The sequence below is a fragment of the Carassius auratus genome, unplaced genomic scaffold, assembly GCF_003368295.1.
Source record: "Carassius auratus strain Wakin unplaced genomic scaffold, ASM336829v1 scaf_tig00014694, whole genome shotgun sequence".
Classification (NCBI taxonomy): Eukaryota; Metazoa; Chordata; class Actinopteri; order Cypriniformes; family Cyprinidae; genus Carassius; species Carassius auratus.
The window spans coordinates 1-21159 of record NW_020524518.1 but is presented as its reverse complement, the minus strand read 5'-3'; the positions used below and the strand labels follow the sequence as shown (position 1 = coordinate 21159).

At 39.5% G+C, this 21159-nt stretch overlaps 1 protein-coding gene and 1 pseudogene across 1 annotated transcript; both read left to right on the top strand.

Moving 5' to 3' along the window:
• Positions 1-2956: 2956 nt before the first annotated feature.
• Positions 2957-5332, top strand: LOC113074447 (prolactin-like; the record flags this gene model as incomplete). Its single annotated transcript, XM_026247293.1, has 4 exons — positions 2957-3151; positions 4082-4189; positions 4277-4456; positions 5141-5332. Coding segments are annotated over 4 exons (675 nt in total), but the record flags the coding sequence as incomplete, so codon positions are not given.
• A 4606-nt stretch (positions 5333-9938) lies between these two features.
• LOC113074448 (NUAK family SNF1-like kinase 1) lies at positions 9939-20164 on the top strand (annotated as a pseudogene).
• Positions 20165-21159: the final 995 nt, after the last annotated feature.

Here is a 21159-nt window from a genome sequence, read left to right as displayed (position 1 = left end):
GAGTCAACTTCTGAGTCTTCGGCGTCCGAGACTGCCCTGCCCGAGACCAAACTCCCCCAACCCGCCTCTGACCCGGCTGTGGCCTCTGCACCGCGCCCAAGGAGGAAGAGGAGGAAGAGGGGGCCTGCCGGTCCTGTGACCCTGTCTCCTCCCGTGCCAGCAGCGGAGAGCGCTGGCGTGCCCGTGCCAGCAGCGGAGAGCGCTGGCGTGCCCGTGCCAGCAGCGGAGAGCGCTGGCGTGCCCGAGCCAGCAGCGGAGAGCGCTGGCGTGCCCGACCCAGCAGCGGTGAGCGTGCCCGAGCCAGCAGCGGAGAGCGCTGGCGTGCCCGAGCCAGCAGCAGTGAGCGTGCCCGAGTCAGCAGCGGTGAGCGCTGGCGTGCCCGAGCCGGCAAAGAAGAGGGCTGTATGCAAGTCGGCAGTCGTGAGAGCGGAGGAGAGTGCCGCGGCCGACTCTGCAGCCAAGACTCTAGTACAGTGTGTCTCATCTCGTAAGGAGATGCCAATTGTCTTAGCGGCTAAGGCCTTTTCAGATTATTTGTCTAGTCTTGTCCGTATCCTAGAAGTCCCCGTCAGTCCTGTCGTGTCCCCAGACCCTGTCCCTAGAAGTCCCGAGTGTCCAGCCGTTGTCTCCCCGTGTCCTGTTGTCCCCCCGAGCCCAGTAGATGTCTCCCCGTGCCCAGCTGATGTTGTCATGCGTCCCGTTGATGTAGCCCCGTGTCCCGTTGATGTAGCCCCGTGTCCAGTGAATGTTGCCCCGTGTCCCGTAGATGTCCCATGTCCTGTTGTCCCCCCGTGTCCAGTAGATGTCGTCCCCCCGTGTCCAGTAGATGTCGTCCCCCCGTGTCCAGTAGATGTCGTCCCCCCGTGTCCAGTAGATGTCGTCCCCCCGTGTCCAGTAGATGTCGTCCCCCCGTGTCCAGTAGATGTCGTCGTCCCCCCGTGTCCAGTAGATGTCGTCGTCCCCCCGTGTCCAGTAGATGTCGTCGTCCCCCCGTGTCCAGTAGATGTCGTCGTCCCCCCGTGTCCAGTAGATGTCGTCGTCCCCCCGTGTCCAGTAGATGTCGTCCCCCCGTGTCCAGCTGTCGTCTCCCCGTGTCCAGTAGATGTTGTCCCCCCGTGTCCAGCTGTCGTCTCCCCGCGTCCCGTAAGTGTTGCCCCGCGTCCCGTGTCTGCTCCTGTCATGTCCTCTGTCAGTTGTCCCGAGACCCCTCCCCACCCCTCACCACCTAGACCTGCCCGTACCCCCCGTCGTCAGCGTTCGTCCTGTCCTCCTAAGATCCCTACCCCTCCCACCCACCCTGGTCTGTCCCCCATGAACTTTGTGCTCCCGCCTCCTCCCCTTCCCTGTTTGTTTTTTTTGATTTGCCACCCTAACCCGGCCATTGTGTATTCGTGTTTGCCATTGTTATTATTTGTCATGTCTTGTTGGTTTGTGTCGGTGTCCCAGTCCGTCATGTCAGTCATGTCCCGTGTTTGATGTTCCCTTGAGGAGCGTCTGGAAGCCGCTCCTTAAGGGAGGGGTTCTGTCATGATCCTGCCCTCGTGTCCTTGATTTTTCCTAGTCTTGAGGCAGGATCATGGCAGACCCGTGTTTTGTGTACAAGCACATGGCCTTGTCTTTGGGCCATGTGCTTGTGTTGTCTCGTTCCCTTGCCCCGCCCCCCTTGTTAACCTAGTCGTGTCTTGATTGTCCCATCTGTGCCACCTGTCGTGTCTTGATTGTTCCCCCTATTTAGATCTCCTAGTGTGCTCTGTCTTGCGTCGGTTCATTGTCATTGAGATTTGTACCTGTCATTGTGATTGTACCTCAACTGTGTACCTGTGATTGTTCCACTCTGTGATTGTTCCTTAAGAAGTGTTTGTATTACCGTGAGTGTTTGTTTATAGTTAGTATTTAGAGTCCTTGTTTATCTTGTTAGTCCAGTCCTGTTTTAGTTATTTAGTCTTTACCTTGCTCCGTGTTTTCCCCCTCGTGGGTTTTTGTTTTCCCTTTTTTGTTAAATAAATCCTGTGTTTAGTCACTTCCTGTCTGCACCTGAGTTCCTCCCTTACCAATACCTGACAATAATATAATATAATATAATTTTTTCTAAGAACTTAATGGTACAAGTGCAAAAATTATAGGATAATAACAATATTTTATGCATGTTAATATAAATAATTCCTTTATTTCTAACCACCATTTAATGTTATGATGCAAGAAATGCATATTTTTTATTTACTATATATATTTACTTTAATGTATGACTTTTTCCAGTTTTTGGAATTATTCCAGTGCATTACTGAACACTAACAGAGCTGAATTAATTATAAACTCTAAAGACAACCCAGTCCATCTCTGTCTCTTACTATTTATTCCTTACAATAACTATTTCAAGTTTTGACGTTTTGGATGTCAGAAGGCAAGCATGCCAGTCACCCGGGTTACTCTCATGGGTCAGATGACAGGACAGATGAAAGAGAGAGTTAAAGAGGTAAGAACACAAAATTGAAGTGTGCAGCCTTCAGGGACTTTGGTGGGGGAAAGCTACATTAGTCACCATCTGATTGAAGGAACGGACACGATGGACTATGACAATCACGCCATCATCTGCACGCACACTTTCATGCCCGCCCCCTTCGTTCTTCCCTTCTTTTTAATGGGCAGATTCATCCCTCATCATCTAAACTCTGGGCACTTTAAATAGCAGTCCGACCCTTGCTTTTCCACAACCTCTCCACTCCTCTCCTCTCAGAATGTCTAGGAGCCTGAAGCAAGGTATTTCTATGAACTGACAGAGGCTCTGATTCAAGGAGACCCGCTAGCTTTTGAAGCCCATCAGGGCTGACTACAGTTAGAAATCAGAAACTCTTTTTCAATCTGTGGATGTACTCTCCTGTTTTTCTCGGAGGAACTTTGAATTTCTCTAACCCTGTGCTCCCTTACTCTATGTCTCTATTTCTCTCTCTCTTTTGGTTTGTCTCTGTGGGCAGTGGCTGTGCTGCTTGTGGCACTTCTGTGCCTGGATCCTCACAGCCGGGTCAGCTCCGCGCCCATCTGCACACACGGGCCATCAGGATGTCACGTCCCGTCCCTGGCAGATCTCTTCGACAGGGTCATTCAGCACTCTGCCAGAATGCACAGCCTCTCCAACGATCTGCACTCAGAGTTTGTGAGTCACATCTGTCTCTTCTACTAAATGTTCTAATGCAACAGTCTTTGTAAAGTGAGGAGGCTGTAAAATGTTGTCTAGATGCTACAGTGTTGTATCCAAATTTTTTAATGCAATAATGCATTTTAGAAAAAATTATAATGTACCTGTATATCAAAATGCACAGTATATGAATTGCAAATTTGTATTACTATTACTTGAAGTAATTATCTAAACTAAATAATCTACTTATATATAATAAAAAAAAAACTACATACAAAAAAAGCATAAATTGACTGAAATGTTTATATATATATATATAAAATACAGATAAAATAATCTATTTTTGCTAATATCATGTGATTTTTTTAGATATTTATCATAATAGAATGCATAGCAACAAAATTCAATTCAAAAACTCTTTTTGTTAATTAAAATAACATTATTTTAATTAAAATAATATAAACTTCAGATGTTTAAAGATGCATCAAAACATTCATAAAATCATAACAGCAAAATTAACTTTTTTATATATATATAAAATATTAGTTTAAATAAGAATAGACATTTAAAAAAATATTTTAAGTGCATCTGACAATTTTTTTTAGATATAGTGCATAATAAAATGCATAACAACAGAATGTATAATTTTCGTATCATCTAGTGTGAATTAAAATAATATTAGCCTTTTAAGATATTTAAAATACATAATGAAAACTCGAAATTAATGACTTTTGCTAATACAGTTTGAACTTAAATAATAATAGATATTTTTGATATTTTAAAAGTACATAAATCAATTTGATCAATTATATACAATGTAAAAGTTGAATGAATGATACATTATTATTTCATTTTAACATTTAAATATAAATATATTTATATAAAATTTTTAAATTAATAAACTAATTAACTATCTGCAAACTTCTCTCTTTTTCTTTTTGTCTAAAGGAACAGTATTTCCTTCCCAGCAAAAATTCTATTGGAAAGATCTACCGCAAGTGTCACACCTCCAGCATACTGACTCCAAACGGCAAAGAGAATGCACAGAAACTAGCTGTGAGTATAACATTCGAATCAGCCATCAGAAATGAGACATCAAATACTGTTCTTGTCATAACTGTGGTTCTAATTCTTGTGTGTCAGCGTGAAGAGTTAACAGAGGTGATTCTTAAACTGCTGATGGCTTGGAGGGACCCCCTGTTCCAGCTGCACCAGAGCATGGCTCACCAGCAGGACTTCAACAGCTTCAGCAGTAACAAAGCCCTGGAGATGGGTGACATGGCCCATGAGCTGAGGAAAGGAGTGGAGAAAGTAGCTGAGAAGGTGAGTCACATCAAAGCAGGAATTTTTTTATGAGTATGTTTTGTCATAAGTTACTGCAGGCACTTTCCACAAGATCTTTGGTTTTAATACTATTCATACTCAGCATAAGAGATGTTTTCTGTTGTGAGTATTAGGTATGTTGGATCAACTATCACTGAATATAAAATTATAAATGTTAGTGAAGAGTAGCTGGAATTAAACACATTTTATCTTAATTAATTTTTTAATTAATTAAATCTTTTTTATGCATTATATATATATATATATATATATATATATATATATATATATATATATATATATATATATATATATATATATATATATATATATATATATATACATATGTAATTTCTATATGAATTTTCTCCATTTGCAGGCAAAAAAAAAAAAGTTCATATAATAAATATTTTCTTTACTTAGTGGGAAATGTACAGTTTAACCAATGACAAAACCAACATTTGGTCTCAAACTCTTAGGTTCCTACTAGGTGATATTTTTATGACAATTAATTAACAATCCCAATTAATCAAACATTGGAACAGGGTTGGAAAAAAGTAAAATAAAAATAAAAATATTTAGACCTGCTGTGGTTGACAATAAACATTTAGTGAACTTTCTGTACCCTGTTTGTGAAGAACGCTGTGATTCATTCATTGTTTTTTCTGTCTCGTCCTCTGTCAGATGAGAGTACTGGGAATGCTTGGCAACTCTGTGACAGGGCTGTCTGCAGCAGAAACCATGCTTCCTATATCTGACAGCGGAGAGGCCATGAGCAACTATGAGCTCCTGTACTGCTTTCGCCGTGATTCGAACAAAGTCCAGAACTATCTAAAGATTCTTAAGTGCAGAATCGTACCTGAGCACGACTGTTAGATTAAAAAACAACAAATAAAAAAAAAACAATGGCCTTTCACCTGCACTAATGGACAGCACAATGGACAAATGCTGGTCCCAACATATCAAGCATTTTCAACTCTGCACCATCCGTTAAGACTTCACCAGATCCCAGTCAATAAACCTGACTTTCTGCATCGCTTCATACTCTAGTACTCCAAACCAATGTATTGCTATAATTATCAAAAACATATTTAGTAGGAGAGGGAGAAATTGTTTAGCCTCTTTACAGGAAATTTCCTGTGAAGTCAATTCATTCTTTAAAATATTTTTCTATGTACCAAGTACTTAATATTTATAATTCCAAATAAGTCAAACTCCTCTTAATCATGTTGTTATTTTATGTTTTCAAATTTGATCAGTGAGAAAGCAAATTTTCGTTGAATGAACTGAGAAAAAAAAAAAGACATTAAAACTGTAGATTCTTCAGCACAGACACAATGTTTACTGTATTTATTAAAGAATTTGAATGAAACATTAAAATGGTATTGCAACCACACTTCCCACTACACAACACTGGAGCTTGAAAATAATTCTGTAATATATATATATTTATTTATTTATTTATATATGTGTGTATGTGTGTGTGTGTGTCGAATGTTAAATCATTTTATAATTGTCAATGTATTATGTTGCATATTTTGTTGCATTTTATTAGTATTTATGGATAAGTCATATTTTAATACATATTTTACATTTTAATTTGATTTCATTATCTCTTATTTTATCTACTTTGCCAAAAGAAAATAATAATACAAAAACAAACAAACACGTAATGTGCTGAACAAACATTTCCCTCATCACTAATTTGGGCTAGGCAAACCTGCACGTGCATTTGGGATTAATAATTATTTAATTCAATCTGGATGGGAGTTGTGTGTTCTCTCTGCATGTAATGACAGCTTAATCTTCATACAGTAGGACAGAAAGGCATTGAATTACACTAGAGTTAGACTACTGGGGCCTGTGCTTCTGCCTGAACTCTACCATTTTACCAGACCATGTGTCACAGATTCAGGTGCACTGTCATGTTCAAGGAGGAAAAAGTCTAGTTCTGTTTTGAAAAACTGCATTATTTGTAAACCATAGTAAGGACCGCAAGAACCCAAAATTTGACTTTTGTAGCTTTTAGTCCATGTCTTTTAGTTTTATGATCGTACATGCATAAAAATTTGCCAAATTTATAGATGTTCTCTTCTTGGATAAAAGGTATTCATAAATCTTGGACATTTTGTCATATTAAATGCTTTCTAATATTATCTGCAACCGACTCGACACATGATGGTTTGTGGCTGTGGCTGTGACGTGACTCGAGACTGTTGGCCATCTATAAAAAAAATATTTTTGATATGCCCCGCCCACATTTCAGCAGGAAATATGAAAGAAAACTGCATCTGACAAGCCATTTCATGTGGACTTTAAAATCAGGACACAAGATTGCTGACGTATTTAAATGATGTAAGAAATCATTTTAAATGTAAGAATAGAAAAATGTAGATCAGCATATCTGGACATTTCTGTGTGCCTGCAGGGTGTGTGAGTATGTTTGGACACTGAGGAAGGCCTGTGTGTGTATTGCACAATGCTCATCCATTCATCTACATGTCAGACTGCTCAGGTCTCGCCAGTCTCTGGAACTAAGAGACTCTGTCAGAGGGCAAAACAAAGTTTATTTTTAAGGGTGAGGCCACTGCCATACAGTAACACTAGAATAATGATGTTGTTATACAGTATGACATGACTTTGTACTGATAAATTTGATATCAAGCATAAATATAATGATTGCCTTTGTTACTCTCATAAAAATTTCAATTAAAATATGAAATTGCACCCAAATTTTAACAATAGTTGAGGTTATATACATTGCTTGACGAATTCCACTGGGGTGTAATGTGTGTATATATTTATAAAAAATATATATTTATTTAAAATATGTATTTAATAAATGTATTTAAAATAAATACATGTTATTTTATATTTAAAAAAAAATTCATCAAATCAAAAGTGATAGTAAGACAGAGAAACTTCTTTGTATTTCTATTTCAAAAATATTCTGTTATGAATTTTCTATTCATCAGAAAAAGAATTATAGTTTTTAAATACATTGAAATATGAAATATATTATTTATATATTACATTTATGAAATATATAATTGTTTTTATATATAAACATACAAAATAAAATATTCAAAACAGTTATTGTACAAAAACGATTTCACAATATTACTGTTTTTTTTTTTTGCTGTATTTTGATTAAAACAAAATGTATAATATAATAATAATATATTATTTATTGATTGATTTTTCAGAATTAGAAACATTCAGAATTAGAAACAAGTACAGTATATGCACATCTTTTGACTGGTAGTGTAGGAAATCTGAAAGTCACTACCATACATTGCATTCCCCTTCATAGCTCTGTCAGAGATAATATATGGATAGACTGTATATATTTGCTACTGTAATTTACACTAATATGCAACTCAATACTACGGCTTTCATGTGAAGTCTAACAAAATGTTGCATCTCCAGACTGCCTGAATATGTGGCTAGTGTGTATGACACAAACCCTTGAGACAAACCACTAATCTAGGATGACAGAAATGGAAATATACAGGAACATCAAGAATGTTATAGTAATGTACAACACGTGCCGTGTCACAGGCAAGACAGTAAGCACCAGTCACAGTACATTCAGAAACCATGATTATTCATTTCCTGTACACCACAAGGATTAAATTAATGCAGATCTGACTGATGTAATAACAGCTAATGACACCCAAGGTCTTCTAGCGATCAAATCAGGACCTTTTTAATCTTTTAGGGTAGAAGAGGTATTGCCTACTTGTCATCTGACTGAGAAATCCCAGAATGCTCAACTCTCAGACTGACTCTGGTTGGTAACATCAGCTATACATTAGCCATCATATCTGATTTTATAGGGGCTGTCCATCAAAACCTAGCCCGGAATACCAGAGGACAATGATCCACTTCTGTGACAAATTAAAGACCGTGTAAACATTTACTGTATGGGCCCTAAACTATCAAACTAGAGCTTTTTCAGTTATGATGTTTATCTTTAATGCACTTATTGTTTATTACCCTTAGCTGAATTGTTGAAATACACGTTTTTTTTCTTTACCCCACAGCCACCTCTAGTGACAAATCAAATTCCATGAAAATCTGTGGCTATTATACTCTAATTATTGCTAGCGAATGTAGTAAAGTATGCCAATGCTATTGCATGCTTATAATATCAGGATGACTTATTTGTTAAAATGCAAAACAATCCTTAAGAACTTGACCTTCAATTTGTAGTATATAATGGATGAAGGACATCATATCTTGTAATGAGGTCATGTGACAAATATAGTAAGGCCATATAACAACAAATTCTACTGTTTGAAACGTTGAGGGTATAAATGTCATCAGTTCCAATACTGTTTTTAAATAAGGCAGAATACACATACATAGACCGCACTGTCACACAGGAGTCTTGAGATCAAGATGAACGGTTGCATACAAACCGTTTTGCCAAACTTAAGTATCCTGTGCACAATACACACACTTCAGAAACGCATTCTGGACACAACCTATTTTATTGCCTCCATATGGTGGCAGTACTTCCAAATGATCCCACTATATGGCAGACGAAGAAATATCGTGCTGTTGCTAGAGGGCGCTGCTGAGCCATATTTTGCTCACTGTGTGTAATGTTTGCTGCTGTCCTGAGAGTTACCAAAGTTTAGGATCGCAACACAAACAAACACAAGCGGTGGACTACAGAAGAACAACCCGACATTAAGGATATGAAGCTATGACTAGTGGATTTCAAGGAAATACATACCAGAGATTCTTCATTAGAAATGCCATTACTGCCCTGCAATGCATTAAACCTAGTCAACATCAGCATAGGAAGTAGCTACACAAAAGATCCAAACAAATAGCTTAGCTTACTTATAGTACATATTCTTAAAGTTCATTAATGTATTATTTATTTATGTGTATTTATGTAGGCTATTTTTTTTAATCCACGTGATATTATTTATTTATTTAATTGGAGCTTACATTACATTTTGTATGCTAATAATGCTAATAAAATCCCCCCTCTTGTCTGTTTACTTTCGTTTCTTTTCTTTTCACTTCACATTATTTTCCTTTTTTTCCTTTTTTCTTTTTCTTTTTTTAGCTTATAGGCCACTTCATGTAAATCATATCAAGCATTTTTTATACTGTTGCTCATTACTCAGTTCAGACATTTATCATTATTATTATTATTGTTATATTGTAAATATTTTGTTGAACTATTAATTGCTGCAAAACACATAGGCTATTACATGCAACTGGAAATGCTTTAGTCATAGAAATGTACAGTTAGCCTACTTCCCAATAAAGCACATTAAATTGAAGAATAATTTAGAGAGGGTGGTGAAGGGAAAGCACTGACAAAACCTAATAAAATACAATTAAGTGTTCTCCGTGACGCCATTATGTCATTATTCCATTATTCCATTAGGAGAGAGAGAGAGAGAGAGAGACCTGCACTTCTATTCTAACTCCGCCTCTGGCTTCATCCAGGCTGCATTCTTTATTCCTGTAGTCTTTACTCTGGAGAAAAGGGAAGAGGAGGGGAGGAGAAACACGCCGGTAGTGGGATGGACGGGTAAAGCATGGAGTCTTCTGGCGCAGATTTGAGACGAGCACTTCACCGATGAATGAGTGACGGGTCGCTCTTCTAAGACGCCCCCTTCAAATCCCAGACCCCATTTAAATAACGACTAAACACCGAGTGCGGGATATTTTTGACCTTCTATAAAGGGCGATCTCAAGGTCTATCGAGCATACGGACACATCGCCGAGGAAACCATGGAAACGGAATCATCCCAGTTAGGGAGTAACGGAGGGAGTGAAAGTGAGCCTCTACCGGTGGACTATCCCGGAGGAGAGATGCCAGCCTCTATCGGTGTACGGAGTGGGTCCAGCGTGAAGAAGCATCACCACAAACACAACCTGAAGCACCGCTACGAGCTGTTCGAGACGCTCGGGAGAGGAACATATGGAAAAGTGAAGAAAGCCATAGAGAGGCACACTGGACGAGTGGTGAGTTGACCAACATGCAATGACTCCAAGATAGCTCTTTCAAACCTCAAGAGATCTTATTAAGTTCTTGGTACCAACTTAGTTTCAGGTGTTTATTCTACTGTAAAATTATTTGAGATAAACTGGTATGAAAATACAGAGCTATAAAATGCAAATTTTGTTCCATGAACCAGTTAATCTGGTTTTAGAAGAATTAAATGAGTTTTGCATCTTGTCAAATTGAAGTCTTTTTTTCCATCACTCTTAGAAATAAAGGTTCCAAATGGGGGTTTTCATAGTGATGCCACAGAAGAACATGTTAATAATCTAAAGAACCTTTCCACAGAACCTTTTGTGGAATGGAAAGGTTCCATGGATTTTAAAGGTTCTTTGTAGGACCATCAATGTCAACAGAGAACCTTTATTTTTAAGAGTCATCATGGCGAAGCAGAAGATGAGAATGTTTCCACTTCGTCTCATTGTCCTATGACATTGAACAGAGATATTAGAACAGAGTGTTTCACTTGCTATCAGTCGACTTAATTAAACATTCCTTTGAAACATTGGTAAAAGTAAATGAGCTCTTAATGACCATCATTACATGCACAATTTCACAGGGCAAGTGCTGTCTTCCGTTCCTCAGTGACAGGGGTCAGCTCATTTAGGTCATATAGGAGCTGAGCAGGTCAAAGGTTTCAAAGCACGAGAGGTATGTTTATGTTGAAAGTAACCGAAGCTCCTTTTCGTATTACTCTGGATACACCACCATTGCAAGACAAGACATCTGTAGAGCAAGTGAGAAAAACCACTAGGATAAACCACTTCTGTTTTGGAACTAGGTCAGCACATTATTCCCATTATACAGGTCTGCATCTTGAGTGGGGCAGATATAGACCTAGTGGGTCAGAGCTGTGGGCGAAAAATGTGGCCTTATGTCAACAGCTGCTTGAGCGCAGGATGCTCTCAGAGTCACGTCCGGGACATGGTAACCTAATAATGGAACCACTTTAAGAGCATATCCTCAGAATTAGCACCGACCGACTAGACAGAAACATTAGACAGTGTGATTCTGTGGAGACCAACACAACTGGTTGTGTTTTCAGTGTCAATGACCAACTCTAAATCTGAAGGGTGCAGATAAACTCAAGTGTTTGCACGGTGATGACTTTGGCAGCAGGAAAATAAGTTCCAGCATATACATTTAAAAACACATTTGTGAATGAGCTTCAGTCGTTTGCTTTGTGAACTTTGTTATTTTAATGGGGGTTCAATGATTAAAAAAAGACAGGTAGACATTGTAGATGGGGCAGCTGATAAAGTAGCTTGCACAAACTGATAAATTTTGGAGTCACAGTCCATTGTCTGAATGAACCGATGGCTGAATCTAGGAATGCATGACTCAGGCTAGCAAAGGAAAGAATTTTTAACATTGTGGGATGAATTGAACCAGAACAATTATTTTGACTCTTTGCATGTGCTTCATGCTTGACAACAAAGTAAAATGGGATAATGGAAAGCTTTAGTGTTTTTTCCACACTAAAATAATTTTCACATGCATATTTTTATATATATATCTTATGGCTATATTGTCGAAACAGAATTTTAGTGTTTATGAATTGGCTCATTCAAAAAAAAAAAAAAAAAAACGAGGGTTGAGTTGAAATTCATTTTTGTGGTTATGCCAAGGAATCTAAAAATATATGGTTTTTTTTTACTGAAAGAACACTAGTATTCGTCTGGAGACATAGAAAGTTGGAAAAGGCAGAGGAAGTTGGAAAGTAACAACAAATGTGACAACAGGCTTTCTTTTTTTGCTCCTTTATTGTTCAACTTTTTATGGCGCATTTTTCCAAAACTTTGTTCCGCACGAGTGCTCTGGTGAGTAAAAGTGCTCCCTTTTCCCCCTTAAACGGCGGACAGGTAAAACAACACAGCTGTTGTGTGAGGCTCAGGCTAGGTCTAGACAATAAGAAGGCTTCAGTTTTAGCCAGGGGTTGGAGAAGAGCAAAGCCTACACCCAGCTGGCAGAGGCATCAAACACAGGTTGGCTTAATGATCTGTAGCCACAGGCTGAGTAACAATACCACTCAACCATGTGCGCTTCCTTCTGCTAGATCAAAAAATCACCTGAGTGCCCGTCTGCTGCAATGCAGTTTTAATGAGTTTATGCTTTCACTGTAATTAGGGTAAAGTTTGAGAGGATAAGACATTATATCGCATTGTGGTACTAAAGTGTCTCTGAACACTCACATCTCTATCTTACAGCCTTTTTAAGCCCATCCACCATCCTAGTTACAAACACCAGATTCTAATCAGACAGATCATATCCAAGTGGCAAGTTAAACACATTTATCACAAGCTCTGTACTATGAGCATTACATAAGTCGTTTATAAGGCTGTAACATGCAATGCATGCATTCTATATGTCATCAGACAATAAAACAATACATTGCATGAACACAATTTTGCCCCTAAAAGGCTTGGGTTGGCAGTATATCGGGGTTGTGAACTGCACTAGGTGGACAGGAAGTCAGCTCTGTCAGCACCACTTCCCCTTCTGGGTGTTTTATGAGTCAGTGAAGGAACAGGCTGCAAACTTCCTGCAAATTTAATCCCTCCTCATGACCACTCAGACTTGGCCAGGCAGAAATCTTCTCAGCATCCTCAAGCATGGATATAAAGGATAAGACTTTGAGATATAGAGAAAATACAATTAATTTACCAGCAAAAATGGTTTATGCTAGAGATAACATTGCATTATCTAAAAATAAATAAATAAATATGTAAAAATGAAAAAACAGGTTCTTTGAAAGCAGGCCTTTGAGCACTGACAAATCTCTATGATAGAGCCTGTTTGGGAGCTGGTAAATGGGACATTTAAAAATAACTTCTGTGGTGCGCCTTCTACCAAAAAAGCCATTCACCTCCACAGAAACCCATTTTCGCACAAGGTTAAGCGACTAACTCCTGATCTAGACTCCCTCAGCTTACCAGAAAAACATCTCTCTCCAGAACTTAAAAAAAAAAAAAGTACTGTAATAAATGCAATGCTTTCTATAAGTAATAAAATAATTTATATGATTTATGCTGTCTTTTAAATTACTATATACAGAACGTAGTTCATAATAATTAAAGCATATTATCACCGTACAATATTATATTATTCATTTTAATTACATTTATTGTATTTTATCGCATTATTCTGAAGGTACTATGTTGTTTAGTCCATAATGTAATCAACATTATGTACAAAATTTAGTCCAAAATAATGTATATTGTATTATAAAAGAAACACTATTATAGTTTTTGTTAATATTTTGAATTCAGTTGAATTCAGTTTTTATAATTTGCTTATAATTTTTTGTTTTTATAAATTTTTAAATGGATCTATATAGATTTTAGTTTATTTTAGTACAAGCTGAACTAAATGAAATTGCCCTAGCAACTAGCTGACACAAAATAAGTTTAAGTTTTTTTATATTTTATTTCATGTAATAGTTTTAGTTAACTATTATAACCCTAGTCCATTTTAAAACCCACTATAATAAACTGCTCTGCAGGTTAAATAAAAAGAGTGTTCAGCAAAGTTGTGGGTCACCTGACCACCTAAGACAGGAAGTACTTTCCTGTGAACTACTTGACACTATAAAAGGGAGTAGGCTCTTCTGTTTCTATGATCTATGATCCCCGAGCCAGGATGCCACTGGAACACAAAAATCATCCGTCAGAGTTTTTGCAACTTTTGACCCTCATCAATACTGCTCAATCAAACTGAAAAATTGAGTAACTAAACCAGGAATCCATCAATATTTTCTAGTTACTCCAGTCAAAAGAATCGTCAATATTAGTTTGCATGAACGCTGATGTCCTTCAAGTAGGATTCAGAGTTGATTTAACATGTTTGTTGGTTCTCAGGTGGCGATTAAATCCATCCGAAAGGAAAAGATTAAAGATGAACAAGACATGGTGCACATTCGCAGAGAGATTGAGATCATGTCTTCTCTCCGTCATCCACACATCATCTCTATATACGAAGGTAGGTCTTTTTCTCACCGCTAATCTTAAAACACTCTCACTGAGACACCACAACTCCACTTCATGTATTCAGAAACCGAGCACACATCAAAAGTCTACAAAACCCTTCACTTTGATTCTCAACATGTGTCAACTCCATACCCTTTGCTGCCCAGCGTGGTTTTTCTCAACATCCAATCATCTTTCGATCAGTTGCCCTCATGTTTTATTTATGCATTCTGACTGCGCCCTGCTAGCCCAAGGGTGTTGATCAGGCAACAATGTTGTTAGGGGTATAAACTCTCTAATGGAGATGAAGCGAATGCATTAAAGTCATTACAGTCCAGCAATCAGCATGTTTAAAATGTCCCACACATGTAGCTTTGCCTCTCAGAACATAAATCAAAAACCCATCAAATTAGGCCCCGAGCGCAGCATGCCTTGAACGTGATACTCAAAACAAAGACTTGACAAAGCTGCTTTATCTCCACGCTGACAGATAGAGACTCCACGGCTGTGGACTCATGCCGCACTCTCAGCCAAGGGCCATTGTTACTGACCCTGGATCGGTCTGAGAGGCGGTGCCAAAACATAGAGCGTTCAGTCTCCTGTGTCTAATACGGATTAGCCGAGAGAGGTAATTACTCAGTGCTAACTTCTAGCGCTGGTTTGGGATTGCGTTCAATGTCTTGAACATGAACTTAACTGGTTTTCGAAGGTTATTTCAACAAGCTTGGTTTGTCCTAGACATTCAGCAGGTGTCCACATACACATGTTGTTGAAAGTGACACCATGAGAGCCAAATGAAACCCACCTGATCAGAAGGATCCTTCGTTGTCTATTTGGTCCACTGGCCATCACTGTGACAACCAGCCTCCGGGCAGTAAACACTGAAGAGTCACTATAGAGATGCTCCTGCTGTATCAGCAGAAGGTGGAGGAGGATCTGAATGGAGCAAGAGCTTCACTCCCCTGCAAAATAAAAACAAAGATTTGCTGAGGTCCTATTTTTTCCATCAAGATTTGCAAGATAAACACTTCTCTGATTGGTTTAAATGATGGCTATTAATCTGAGAGCTGCTACTAAGAATACTGTGTTGTGCAAAACACATACCTTTTCTTAGAACGGGAATGTTTACGCCACCATCCAAGATCATGTACACCAAATCTCACTTCCTCTCTGCACTTAACACCAGTTAACAGTTGTGGTCTCGCTTGCAAAGACAGCTCCTAATCACTTTGACACTGACTAAAGCCAGACTCGTTGGAGATTTTGACTCCTACGTACTGGCAGCGGCCCAACAAAAGCTCGAGGCAAACTGTTAACAGTCAGTGACAGAGAGCTTAATCTAGAAAGCTGGACATAATGGAAATCTCTCTTTACCATACAAATGCCTATAATGCAATGATGTTGAGTAATCTAATCGACCGCTGCTGTATTTGCTTCTATTCACAGTGTTCGAGAATAAGGATAAGATTGTGATCGTGATGGAATATGCCAGTAAGGGCGAGCTGTACGATTACATCAGCGAGCGCCGAAGGCTCAGCGAAAGGGAGACCAGGCACTTCTTCAGACAGATCGTCTCTGCTGTTCATTACTGCCACAAGGTGAGGGTGGAACCGGTGAAGCTACGTGGTGAGGCAAATTAAAAACTAATTTGCTGAACTTCATGTCATTCCAAACCGGTTTGACCTTTTCTACTTGGAAACACTAAAGAAGATATTCTGAAATATGTGGGTTTTGTTGTCCATACAATGAAAGGTGGTATTTTGGACCCCATTGAATTTCAATATATACACAAAAACAGTTGAAACATTCTTCTAAATAATTTTGTGTGTGTTTCATAAAAGTAATAAAGGTCAAACTAGGTGAAAAAATTAATACAAATGTTTTCTATATTATGGAGGGGAAAATAATTTTTGCACTTTTCAGATCAAATTAGCTACCCTAGCACCTAGCCAAACAAGTTTTGGCAGGTTTGGGGACTAGCTTTAACCAGCTAAGGCCAGCAAACTAGCTGGTTTTCAACAGGAATATTGTAAATATATCCTCTACTGCATTTCTTGTCTTTAACCTTATGTAGCTAAGTTACTTAGCCTTTAACCATGACTACAGTTACAATATAGCACAGCCTCTGGAACTAAAACAACTGACATCTGTGGAATGTTCATGTGCAGTCGCACATGAGTTCTCTATAGAGTAAATAAAATGATTTACTGGATGAAGGAGGACTTGACTTGATATGAGAGGGATAAACTAAACTTCCAAGAATGTCTCGATGCGAAAGGTTGCGGAGCCAGAGAGCAGCTGTGTTCTTCTGTCCTGATGCCAAACCCTCTCCTCATCTCCAATTTTCCCACTTTCCAAGAGTGATATACTTCAAATTGGCCTTTCACATTGATCCAGCACACAGCACATTCTTCATAGTTTTCTCTTTTATTTCACATTTTAGAGCATATTTTTCTAGTTTTATAAAGATTAAGTGTAGGATTAATGCAGAAGATGTCGTTCCTAGATCAGTACAAAGGGTCAGCCGGTACCCAGGGCCGTGTCAGCTGGAAAATGAAACGCCCTGGGGAAATTCAGCCTTGGCTTGGCCTTTGTTTCTATACAGCTGGGATGATGATGTCATCAACTCAGCTGGGGGATTCCAAGGAGGTCGTCCAGAAGAAGGGAGGAGATACACAGATCAGGCCATTTGACAGTCGGGTTCTTATACCGGATGAAGAGAAATGTCACTTTTCCGTTACATAACATATTGCTGTCTTCAAAGAATAGCAAGAGCTAATGTATTTATTGTTCATTACAACGTTTTGTAGGACATTATATATGACAAAACTAGCCGGCAGCTATTTATTTATACAGTATGATGCCTATGAGAAAGAATTTGATCTAAAAACAATGTTTTTGATGATGTCTTACAGAACGGAGTAGTACACCGAGATCTCAAGCTGGAAACATTCTCCTGGATGACAACGGTAACATTAAGGTTTGTTATGATTTTCCTCTAGTCATTTGTTTCTCAATATCAGCCTTTTCTGACTCTGCTTTATATTCCAGATTGCAGATTTTGGTTTGTCTAACCTCTACCACAAGGACAAGCTTCTTCAAACGTTCTGCGGCAGCCCGCTCTACGCTTCCCCTGAGATTGTGAACGGACGACCATTATAGAGGCCCAGAGGTGCATTATGAACTAATATTTCCCAGTTATGCAATCCTACAATGCCATTTAAGAGGACTTCATTTTTGACCTTTAAAAAATGTGGGCTTGGAAACACAATCACTTATTTCCTGTCTCAAAAGATAAGATAGAACAAAAAACAGATAACAAAGAGAAAGAGAAAGAGATGGTGTTTCCAACTCATATCTGAAGGAGTCAAGACCACCCTTCATTCCACATCCAAACTCCCCACACAGGAATCACTTCACAGGCCAAGTCAGTCAGTGTACCCAACATCCTCCATAAGCCAGTGACAAACAAACGCTTTGCCAAAAAGGAGGAGGGACTAATCCCAAAGCTATTTTCAGCATATCAAGCATTCTTATAGCCCCTTCATTTTTCTCATATTTAATAGCCAAACACTAAGTCTGTCTCAAAATTCCCATACTTTTTCTCGGTTCTAATGTATGATGACACATGCAAGATTCTAAAATGATCCCCCTGGTCCCTCAGACTTCCTTACATAACTGGAGACCATGGGAAAGGCAGCGTTCTTCTGGCTGGTCAGAGATCAGTGGATCAGGGCCAACAATCACAGAGTTCCTCACATTCTGCTCAGGGTTAGACAGGTCTGGAGTTTGGGAGTGGACGCTTCCTGTGCTGTAATCAGCCATTGTTTCCCCTAAAAACCTCCTCATTCCAGGCCTGCACCCTTGGCTAATCAGCAGAGGTGCAGCAGGGTCAGACGATGTCGGGCACGAGAAATTCTTAAATAATGAGCAGGAATTATGATGGCAGTTTCTGTGGAGATATATGTGAGATTACCTATTGTTCTCAAACATTAGCTGTACAATGACATCTTGATTAGATGTTTATAAATATAGGCAGATTTGTCTTTATGGACCAGGCAGGAGAATAAAATAACACAACCTTTTAATCTATTGCTAAATTCATAGACTACATTCATAGACAAAAACTATGACAAACAAACAAAAGAATTCCAAAAAACATTTTCAGTGGACAAATTTATCAGTGTGGGGTTGTTTTGACAGGTTGACAGTTGGGCGTTGGGTGTATTACTCTACACTCTCGTCTACGGAACAATGCCCTTCGATGGAGGAGACCACCAAAAACTCATTCGCCAGATCAGCAATGGAGAATACAGGGAACCACCACAGTCATCAGGTACTGTATGTGTCTTCTTGATTGGTATTTCAAATTCGTCTTAACCCACATGTCTCCAAGTTTCCTGAGTGAGTTCAAATCTCTCCATTGTATTCAGATGCTCGTGGTTTGATCCGCTGGATGTTGATGGTTAATCCAGATCGCAGGGCTACAGTTGAGGACATTGCGAATCACTGGTGGGTGAACTGGGGCTGGAAAACCAGCGTATGCGACTGTCAAACACAAAGGGAAAACAGCTCGCCAATGCTGGCCCGCTTCATTGACTGGCAGAAACCGCACCGAGGTCAAAAGTTCAGGCAAAGTTCAATGCCCAGAGCCTGGTAACATTAACAATGTCACAACAGCCTTGACTCCAGCCCGGCGTCTGAGAAAGTCCATGAAGGAGAACGATGGTGCGATGTGGGTTGTTGCAGAGGAGAAGCCAGGCCTCAAGAGACCAAAGAGCATCCTGAAGACTCGGCGACCAGTGGAGACCAGCGGTCCCAGAGTCTGTGCGAAGTAGAGCTCAGGCGGTCCATTTGCTACCAAGACATCGAGTCCAGCTCCAGTCCAGAGCGAGAGGAGACACTGGGTGGCTCGCCAGCCAAAATAGTGTCCATGTTACCCAAGAAAGGCATTCTGAAAAATAATCAGCAGCGTGAGTCTGGATATTACTCCTCGCCGGAGCGCAGCGAGTCCTCCGAACTGTTAGGGGGTGCTACTGTGCAGCCTCCGAACAGCTCACCGCCCAAACGGACTGTCGGGAGAAAAGGTATACTGAAGCGTAATGGGAAATATTCCACACACAGTGCCGTGGGAGTCCATGGGGAGATCTCGGCAGAATCAACCATCTCACGGAGCCAAAGCAGACCATCTAGCATCTTGTACGAGGAGACGGGTCTCTCCAGTATTTGTTTGGACTGGCCTCCCACCTCTCCCAAACCCAACATCCGGGGCTCGCTGTCGGCTGAAGACTTGCTGCAGATGGCTGGGTTCAGGGGCCTTCAGACCAGTGTAAAGGGCATTCACAGCCCTCCGGTTCCCCTGGAGACAATGGCAGCTTCTCATTACTGGGTGATCTGGATGATGTTACCCAGGTATACCAGAAAGCCCTGGACATCAGCAGCCAGCTAGGCTAGACTTGGACAAAAAGACAGAGAGACTGGAAGAGTGAATGACTCCCAGCTTGTCCTTCTCATCACAGTGCTGCTGGGTAAATGTTTACAGGTCGAGAAGCGGGACATTTCAAATCTCCATTCACCAACTCGTGTTGATGAGCATTTCTCATGATATCCTCGTCTTAGACTCGACAGTTGAGGGAGAACAACCGAAGCACTTTAAAGCGTCTGTTCTCCGAGATGCAGCACAATGACATCTGGGATTGTGTTATTTAAATTATTATCTGTCATTCGTGGTTTGGAACACTTTGAAAACACCAAGGCCATTTCATAGTTTATGGGAGAGCGATTTTTATCAATACAGGTCATGAATTATGAAAAGTGTTAGACAAACGCCATTTAAACATCTGTATAATACATTTTCATTGTATTATACCAGCAATCAATGAAGTGCATGCACAACAGTGTATCAGTAATGCTAAGATTTAAAGTTCAGGAGTGTTTTTTGAGAGTTTGAAAAGTTGTAGGTTTATTATATAAAAAAAAGAGCATTTTGTCTTTTGTAAACCGTTTTGACAACACTTACAGAAAAGTAGCAAAAAGGTACTATACTACAGTACCACATGCTTTTTGAACATGTATCATGGTATTGTTGGTGTGGGGCTAATTTATTATTTTTATAAAAAAAAAAAACTTTGGTACTCCTAAAATTTAATAAATATAATTACAAGTACCTAAAAAATATAAAACTAAACAAATGTAAAAATAAAATAAAATAAGAAATTCTAAGTTACAAAAACTCTGCCTTGAAGTATAATTCATTTTCAGTATTTACTATGGTATATATCAAAGTACCATGATATTACGTTCACTTAACCATGATACTTTTTTGTAAGGGAGGAACAAGATGTCATAAAAGGTACCAAAAATACACTGAGCTCATTCTAACCTGTGCAGGGACAGAGCAGTGCAAATGTTGACATATCTCTGAGATCAGCTAGAGAGCAACTAATGCAACACAAAGCACAGCAAAGGTCAAAGGGCCAAAGGTTGCATCAGTGTTATGATACCCTACATTCTCATTCTCTCTCACACAGACACGCACACAATGCTAGTGCACACGGGTAATTATATGAGCTCCCTGAAGCATGAAAGTGTGGAAAGACAAGCTTTGACCTGTGGTGAAATTCTGGTCCAAAATGACCCTGTCTCAACAGCACATGCTTTTTAAGACAGGAAAAAGATGCCAAACTATTCTTTTCACAAGGTGG